General features: G+C 36.7%; 1 protein-coding gene across 1 annotated transcript in view; it reads right to left on the bottom strand.

The window, feature by feature from the left end:
- Positions 1 to 1,731: 1,731 nt before the first annotated feature.
- Positions 1,732 to 9,615, bottom strand: part of LOC134575503 (membrane-spanning 4-domains subfamily A member 4D-like) — an 89,345-nt gene continuing 81,461 nt past the window's right edge. The window contains exon 7 of the mRNA XM_063434813.1: positions 1,732 to 1,992. Within this exon, the coding sequence (XP_063290883.1) occupies positions 1,822 to 1,992 (171 nt within the window). The 3' untranslated portion in view covers positions 1,732 to 1,821. The remainder of the gene's footprint in view (positions 1,993 to 9,615) is intronic.

Below are 9,615 nucleotides of genomic sequence, written 5' to 3'. Positions count from 1 at the left end.
GATGCAATAAGTGTGTTTTTCTTTAATACCTTTTCACCCTCTTTGCATGAACCCGATTTACATATATTACTAATATGTTTCTGAACATATATATTATATTATTCACTCACTCACTCTCTGGGCCGGCCTAAGACATCATGCTGCCTAGGTCCAACGATAAATGACTATGGGGGATAATGTATAATAAACACAGGTTACTGGCTATGGGGGGGATAATGTATAATAAACACAGGTTACTGGCTATGGGAGGGATAATGTATAATAAACACAGGTTACTAGCTAGGGGGGGATAATGTATAATAAACACAGGTTACTGGCTATGGGGGGATAATGTATAATAAACACAGGTTACTGGCTATGGGGGGATAATGTATAATAAACATAGGTTACTGGCTATGGGGAGGATAATGAATAATAAACACAGGTTACTGGTTGTGGGGGGATAATGTATAATAAACACAGGTTACTGGCTATGGGAGGATAATGTATAATAAACACAGGTTACTGGCTATGGGGAGGATAATGTATAATAAACACAGGTTACTGGCTATGGGGGATAATGTATAATAAACACAGGTTACTGGCTATGGGGGGATAATGTATAATAAACACAGGTTACTGGCTATGGGGGATAATGTATAATAAACACAGGTTACTGGCTATGGGGGGATAATGTATAATAAACACAGGTTACTGGCTATGGGGGATAATGTATAATAAACACAGGTTACTGGCTATGGGGGATAATGTATAATAAACACAGGTTACTGGCTATGGGGGAATAATGTATAATAAACACAGGTTACTGGCTATGGGGGATAATGTATAATAAACACAGGTTACTGGCTATGGAGGATAATGTATAATAAACACAAACACAAAAAATAAATAATACAAAACAAAAAAAAAGAATGCAGCTTCCGAATTAATCTAAATTGTATGCTGTCTAGGAGGTGGCAGGGTCTGGGAGGGAGGGTCTGCTGCTGATTGGCTGGAATGTGTCTGCTGACTGTGAGGTACAGGGTCAAAGTTTACTCAATGATGATGAATAGGGGGCGGACTGAACATCGCATATGTTCGCCATCCGTGGCGAACGCGAACATGCGATGTTCGCCAGGAACTATTCGCCAGCGAACCGTTCGGGACATCACTATTCATTTTACAACTAACTTTTCGCATGTCCTATCTTTTAATCCAGACATATAATAACTTCAATTTGTCAACTCAGAATTGGCATTGCAAAAATGCCTGTTATTGAGTAGCCATAAGGTCAAGCAATATTGTAGCCATTTTTGCATGCCAGCACATGCACACAGTATTTCCCCTACTATTTGGCTGCCCAAAAGTAAAAGAAAAAAGTTTGCCAAAGTGGTTTGAAATAACTAAAAATGTTCACACTGCACGTTTCTTTAGCAAATATATTCTTTATTTAACAAAAAAAAAGAAGCATTTTTGCTTCTGTGTTCATATTTCAGACCCTGTTAAGTAGACAAGGGCTTACACAATCATTAAAACAGTTGATACGTTTTAATATTCCTGTAACAAATAAATGAAACAATGTAAATTTTTACATATTTTTATTGCTTTACTTATCAATAAACATAAACAAACAGATGTTTTATTCTATCATTTGGTGCTACGTATCCTATGATTAAAATCCAAGCTATGCAATAAAAAAAATACAAAAAAATAACAGTAGTCAAAGAAAGGTGAGATTGAAATAGATTTTTCATCGATATACAGTTAAAATTATATTATTGTGGTATACAGATAAACTGCAGTTGGGTACGTTTTTGCTCCCATTCCTTTAGTTAGACTTAGTTACATTTTTGTTGGTTCTGGTGCTGGTGCACTTGCGTAAATCACAGGCATCCCAATACCATTATTCTCCATGTTTTGCATTGGGTTTGGGTATGTGTATGGGGGTGGGCTCCCAAAACCAGGGATAACGTTGGGTCCAGAAAATTCATAATCATTTTGCAATACAGGCACCTGGCATGGATAGATGAGATAAAGTGTATAAAAAAACAAATACATAATGAAATTATATTGATTTAAACATGTGTTGATGGGAAAAAACATAATGTAGAGAGCTTTAAAGATATGTTTCCATTAAAACAACTGTAAAATGTAAATTTCATAAAATGCAACACCTTCAATAAATACAAACACATAAAAAAGGTTTAGTCACTCAGTTTGAGTTGCTATTTTTTTTTTATTACTTGAGGCGAATTTAGGTACTGAATTGACAAAATACAAACATACACACACACACACATATAAATACATAGACATATATAAATATCATACAAAATCCCCAGCGCACTCGCTCCTTCACTAAACAGTTGTATAAACTTTTGTATAAATTGGCACAAAAGGCTCCCTATAATGTTTCCATGTTCAAGCTAGTGCAGCCCTCTTGGTTTCATATAAATATAAAGAAAAAGAAAGTATATGGTTAGGCCTATGGCTTTACATGTCAGGACATAACAATCATCTGTTCCTTAACAGGCCCTAAAAAAATACAACCTCAGATGAACAACAACACACGACATAGTACACAGTGTCATGATATATTTACCAAAATTAAAGCCAAAATGGAGAAACCATGTGTGAAAAACTAAGTACACCATTACTGCTTTCATAGGAATTAAGAGACTATGTAGCAGACAGGTGCTGGTAATCAAATGCCCTTGATTAATTGATCATCAGCAAGTGTGACTACCTCTATAAAAGCCAAGGTTTTAGCAATTTGCTGGACTGGAGCATTCTTGTGAATGTTAACAAGTGCCAAGGTGGAAAGAAATCAGTAATGATCTAGGAGAAGCAATTGCTCCCATCAAAGTATGGTTTATTTTAGAAGGCCAGGAGAAAGCCTCTATCTAGAAAGAACATGGCAGCATGGCTTAGGTTTACAAAGTTCCATGTGAACAAACCAGTCTTTAGGAACAATTTCCTATGGACAGAAGAGATTAAAGTGGAGATGTTTGCCCATTATACACAACACCACGTTTGGTGAAAACCAAACACAGCATATCAGCACAAACACCTTTTACACCACAGGACCTGGGAACCTTGCAGTCATTGAGTGGACCATAAGCGTGAGGTCATCTGTCTGACAGCTAAAGCTTGGTCGAAATTGGGTCATGCAACAGGAAAATGATCCCAAGCGAATCTACAACAGAATGGCTGAAAAAGTTAAGACTCAAGGTGTTGCAACAGCCTAGTTAAGGTCCAGACCTCAACCCGATTGAAATGTTGTGGTGGGACATTAAGAGAGCTGTACAAAAGCAAATGCCAGCAAACATTGTAAAAAATAGTGGGCCAGAACTCCTCCACAACGATGTGAGAGACTGTTAAAGTCCTACAGAAAATGATTACTTCAAGTTATTGCTGCTATAGGGTTTTCCATAAGCTAATGAATCATAAGGTATACTTAGTTTTTCACACATGGCTTATCCATTTTGGCTTTATTTTTGTTAAATAAATCCTGACTAGGTGTAATATGTAATGTGTTGTTTATCTGAATTTGTATTTACCTAATTGCAAGACCTGCTAAGGAACAGATTATAATTATTATGTCCATAGAATTCAAAGAGGGTGTACTTTATTTTTTCCATGACAGTATAGTTCAGATGCCCCATTTGCTTCCCATCCTTAATTCCCTGCCTGTGCCTCCCCTTTCCAATTCCTCATCATTGCTTCTTTTTCCCCCAATTTCCCATTCATGCCTCTTCTACTCCCTAATCTTTTCCATACCACAATTCCCCACTTGTATTTATTCCATCTACCTCCCACTCGTGCCTATTACTCCATCTCCATCTTTGCATCTATCTGCAATTTCCTTCATCTTGACCATCCACTCTTGAGTGTGTAAAACATTTGTAGTGTAGCCAAACAAGATAATGCAGGGCACTTGGTACTGGTGCTCTGTTCCTTTTCCAGGTCTCTTTTCTTGCAGTTTCTGTTATAGCTGCATCCCTATGGGTATGGATGAGGCAGGCGCATCACACATTGAGAAAGGTCAAGGACCAAAACATTGGGATTGTTTTGGTCTCCAAGCCCTAGGTCAGTATATCTTGTTTATGTGTTATGGTTTTTTGGTTAAAACACTTTATGTCTTAAGATATACAAACCACACTTATATAAATAAGATGAGTGGATTTCAGGAGCTATAATACGACACAATAGTAAAAATCAATAGATAAAAAATTAGATCCAACTCTAATAAATAAATATATACAAAAAAATAAATAAAAAATGGAATAAAAATAATAGATGTATTGTCCAAGAAATGTCCACTTAATAAAATAGTTAATAAACAAACAGTCCCACAAATAAGTCCAAAAGAATAAATCAGTCCACAGAATGTAGCATGGGGTAAGTTCACTAAGGTATGTTATTTTGAATACACAGCTATGGAGCCCCTATGGCAATAATATCATTTACTGAGAAACAATAAATATACAAGCCAAATATATAATAAAAAAAGGGAGAGAAATGAGAAAGCAACACAGTACAAAATCAACTGTGTGCTAAAAATAAGAGAATGAATAAGAAAAAGAGAGGAGTGCTTCTTAAAAGAAATCCAAACATCTAAACATCAATGTATTAGTAACAAAATCAATCATAAAATAATCCATAGACAAATAGTATAAATCAATCCTTAAAAATAAAAAAAAAAAAAAAAAAAAGGGGTGTAGGTTAGCGCTAATAATATATTGAACAGGCAGCGACCTTATAGAGGGTAACCCTCTAACCCTCTATACATAGAATACAAGGTAGAAAACAGAGAAAGGTTGCGCCAATGATAAAAATATATAACCAGTAAAAGACTGTACAACAATAAAAATAATAAAAAGAAATATAATAAAAAAGTTCCAATGTGTGTCCGAAGATCAAATGGTTTTTAGTCTCTAAATCCGCTGTGGGGGTGGCTTCTCTAGTTGTTATGGTTCACACCGTCTTGTAATATGGAAGACACAAGAAAAGAGGACCAATCGTGCGGAGTGTATTACAGTAAAACGTAGTAGAATTAGATCTTAAGTATTACACTCACATTTAGATGAGCTATAGCCAGCTCTGGGTTTGTAGGCATACAGCGGAACAATCCCCGCTTATAGGATTTGTTGGTGCTTGTTAATGCTTGTCCTTCAGGGGTTTGGTCCAGCTTGCAGGAGAAGGAGATAAAAACAGCAGATAGTGCTCTCTGATGGTATTTTAAGTGATGAATAAAATAAGATAGAATATACTCACAAAAGGAGTGCAGGTCTCACTGCACTTTTTGGATAGCGTTAGTGGTATAATCCCCACTTCAGGATATGTAGTATAAAAATGCCAGGAAAAATAATAAAATTTATAGTTGTGTATAAAAAATGATAATGGTGCATATATCTAACCAAAAAATCATTTATTATTTAAAACACAATATAAAATAACCATAACGCGTTTCACCGCTGGGGCTTTATCAAAATGGTTTTACATGTAACCTGGCACAAGAATAGTTTAAATAGGTACCTTTAAAGTACTAGTGTACCTATTTAAACTATTCTTGTGCCAGGTTACATGTAAAACCATTTTGATAAAGCCCCAGCGGTGAAACGCGTTATGGTTATTTTATATTGTGTTTTAAATAATAAATGATTTTTTGGTTAGATATATGCACCATTATCATTTTTTATACACAACTATAAATTTTATTATTTTTCCTGGCATTTTTATACTACATATCCTGAAGTGGGGATTATACCACTAACGCTATCCAAAAAGTGCAGTGAGACCTGCACTCCTTTTGTGAGTATATTCTATCTTATTTTATTCATCACTTAAAATACCATCAGAGAGCACTATCTGCTGTTTTTATCTCCTTCTCCTGCAAGCTGGACCAAACCCCTGAAGGACAAGCATTAACAAGCACCAACAAATCCTATAAGCGGGGATTGTTCCGCTGTATGCCTACAAACCCAGAGCTGGCTATAGCTCATCTAAATGTGAGTGTAATACTTAAGATCTAATTCTACTACGTTTTACTGTAATACACTCCGCACGATTGGTCCTCTTTTCTTGTGTCTTCCATATTACAAGACGGTGTGAACCATAACAACTAGAGAAGCCACCCCCACAGCGGATTTAGAGACTAAAAACCATTTGATCTTCGGACACACATTGGAACTTTTTTATTATATTTCTTTTTATTATTTTTATTGTTGTACAGTCTTTTACTGGTTATATATTTTTATCATTGGCGCAACCTTTCTCTGTTTTCAATCCTTAAAAATAGCTGCAACGATTCTCCTGGTGGATGGGATAGATGTGAGATGGAATCCTCGTTGTGTGTGGTCCACCAGTGAGGTCGTCGTGCGTTCAACACAGCGTTCCAGTCAGAACCTCACTCCCAGGTCTGTTCCACCGATATTGGAGAGGAGAGATCTTTTGTGTCTTCACATGTGTATCTTGAAGTTAGCTCGTGCACTGCTATGTTGAGCGTTGCAAGGTAGCGTCGGTCCACTGAAAGGCGGATCTATTCGGCAGTATGCCTAGATGCCTTACGCGTTTCGTGAGGGAATAGCCTCACTTCATCAGAGGATTGAAATAACTGGCAAAGCATATGTGGGGATATTAATATACCTAATTGGATATTTGAAACATATGAACCAGCTGTTACAAATAACAATGCATCAAATATAATTCTGGTTATATATCATAAAATTGCGGATATCATAAGAAGCATCAGTGTGGAAAAATACAATATAGAAAATAGGTGTTAAATCAGTGGCGGATCCAGAGCCTGATCTCGGGAGGGGCACTTGTAAATTATTTAACCCCTTAACCCCTTAAGACCGGAGGGCGTACAATTACGTCCTTTTTAAAGCGGCTCTAAACGCCGCTGGGCGTAATTGTACGCCCTCCGTTTTTTTTTTACTTACCCGGTCGCCGGTGATCCCACGCCGGCGATCGCGGTTGGGGGGAATCCCAGGGAGCCCCCGGCAGCACGTCCGCCCTCTTCAGCCCCCCCGGGCCATGTGAGAGTGAGGTCCTTGCGAGGACCTCACAATCACATGGCTGGTATAGCTGGCTGCAGCAATGCCAGCAGGGGGACTAACTGTAATGACAGTTAGTCCCCCTGCTGGCTGGAAATAAAATATAATAAAATAAAATAAGTGTAAAAAAAAATTATATACTTAGATAATATATATATATATTATAAATATATATGATCTAAGTATATATATATATACACATATACATACACACACATACACCGTCTAGGTGTATTTTACTATTAATATATATATAATTATATATATTAATATCAAATTACACGTAGACTGATACTGATTAAATATATATATAATTATTGTTATATATATCTATATATAATATAAAAAAATATATGTAAATACGTAAAAAAATAAAATTTAAAAAATAATTAAAAATAATTAAAAAATATATAGATGTGTGTTATTTTGTTCTAACTGTATTGTGATATTTATATATATATATATTTATATCAAAATACACGTAGAACAAAATAATATATATATCTATATACATAAATATATACGTATATATTACTATATATATACCTATATATAAATAAAAATATAAAAAAATTATATATATATATATACGTATATATACACATGTGTATATATATACATATATTAATTCTACACATATATTTATGTAATATTTTTACATAATTAGGTATCCTAATTAATTACAATTAGTGGGACCTGCCTTACTTACTTGCTAGCACTATATTTAACCCTATAACTTTCCAAGACACCATAAAACCTGTACATGGGGGGTACTGTTTTACTCGGGAGACTTCGCTGAACACAAATATTAGTGTTTTAAAACAGTAAAATGTATTACAATGATGATATCGCCAGTAAAAGTGAAGTTTTTTGCATTTTTCATGCACAAACAGCACTTACACGGACAATATTATTGCTGCAATACTTTTTACTGTTTTGAAACACAAATATTTGTGTTCAGCGAAGTCTCCCGGGTACAACAGTACCCCTCATGTACAGGTTTTATGGTGTTTTCAAAAGTTACAGCGTCAAATATAAGGCTTGTGTTTCATTTTTTTCACATTAAAATTCGCCAGATTGCTTACGTTGCCTTTGTGACCCTATGGTAGCCCAAGAATGAAAATTACCCCTATGATGGCAAACCATTTTCAATAGTAGACAACCCAAGGTATTGCAAATGGGGTATGTCCAGTCTTTTTTAGTAGCCACTTAGTCACAAACACTGGCCAAAATTGGCGTTTTTTGCATTTTTCACTCACAAACAAATACTAACGCTAACTTTGGCCAGTGTTTGTGACCAAATGGCTACTAAAAAAGACTGGACATACCCCATTTGCAATACCTTGGGTTGTCTACTATTGCAAATGGTATGCCATTATGGGTGTAAATTTAATTCCTGGGCTACTATACAGTCTCAAAGGCAACGTAACCAATCTGGTGAATTTCAATTTCAAATGTAACGTGTTATATTTGACCCTGTAACTTCCCAAAACACCATAAAACCTGTACATAGGGGGCACTGTTTTACATGTGAGACTTTGCTGAATACAAATATGTGTATTTTATTGCAGTAAAAGCAAACAGTATTATGACATTGACAGTTAAAATGTCATGTAGAACTAAAAAAAATAACAACATTTCTTATTTTCTCCCATTTTTTTCATATTAAATTATGTTTCAAAGCTAAATATTTGATATTAAATGAAAGCCCTGTTTCCCCTGAATAAAATGATATATAATAAGGGGGGGGGGTGCATTTAATATGAAAGAGGTGAATTACGGTTGGACAGACATATAGCGTAAATGCCAGGTTTTGTTTACGTTTTGTTTTGTTCACAACTTGTACATTTGGCTCAGTCCTTAAGGGGTTAAGGACCAAACTTCTGGAATAAAAGGGAATCATGACATGTCACACATGTCATGTGTCCTTAAGGGCTTAAATAAATAATCCAGGCACAATAACCACTACAGCTCAGTGTAGTAGTTATGGCGCCAGTAGTGCCAGGATCCCATCCCAGAGTAAGTAGTCATACCATTTAAGAACAGTTTGACAACTTACCTGGGGTCCGCTGGGATATAGGGCATAGGAGCAGTGGTATGTGTTAGGGGTGAAGTGTGTGTGAAAGGTGCAGTGTGTGTGTGTGAGTGGTGAAGTGTGTGCGAGTGCGTGAGGGCGGCAGTGTATGTCAGGGTTGCAGTGTGTGTGTTAGGGGCAGTGAATGTGTGGGGCAGTGTGTATGTGTGTGTGTGTGTGTGTGTGTGAGTGGTGCAGTGTGTATGTGAGAGTGGCAGTGTGTGTGTGTTTGGGGCAGTGTGTGTATGGGGGGCAGTGTTTGTGGGACAGTGTGTGTATGGGGGGCAGTGTTTGTGGGGCAGTGTGTGCAGTGTTTGTGGGGCAGTGTGTGTATGTGGGGCAGTGTGTGTTTGTGGGGCAGTGTTTGTGGGGCAGTGTGTATGGGGGCAGTGTGTGTAGTGTGTGCATGGGGGCAGTGTGTGTAGTGTGTGCATGGGGGCAGTGTTTGTTGGGCAGTGTGTGTAGTGTGTGCATAGGGGCAGTGTTTGTGGGGCAGTGTGT

This window comes from Pelobates fuscus, chromosome 10, assembly GCF_036172605.1.
Source record: "Pelobates fuscus isolate aPelFus1 chromosome 10, aPelFus1.pri, whole genome shotgun sequence".
In the NCBI taxonomy this organism is placed as follows: Eukaryota; Metazoa; Chordata; class Amphibia; order Anura; family Pelobatidae; genus Pelobates; species Pelobates fuscus.
The sequence above is the reverse complement of the archived record's forward strand: the minus strand, read 5'-3'. Positions and strand labels throughout refer to the sequence as shown.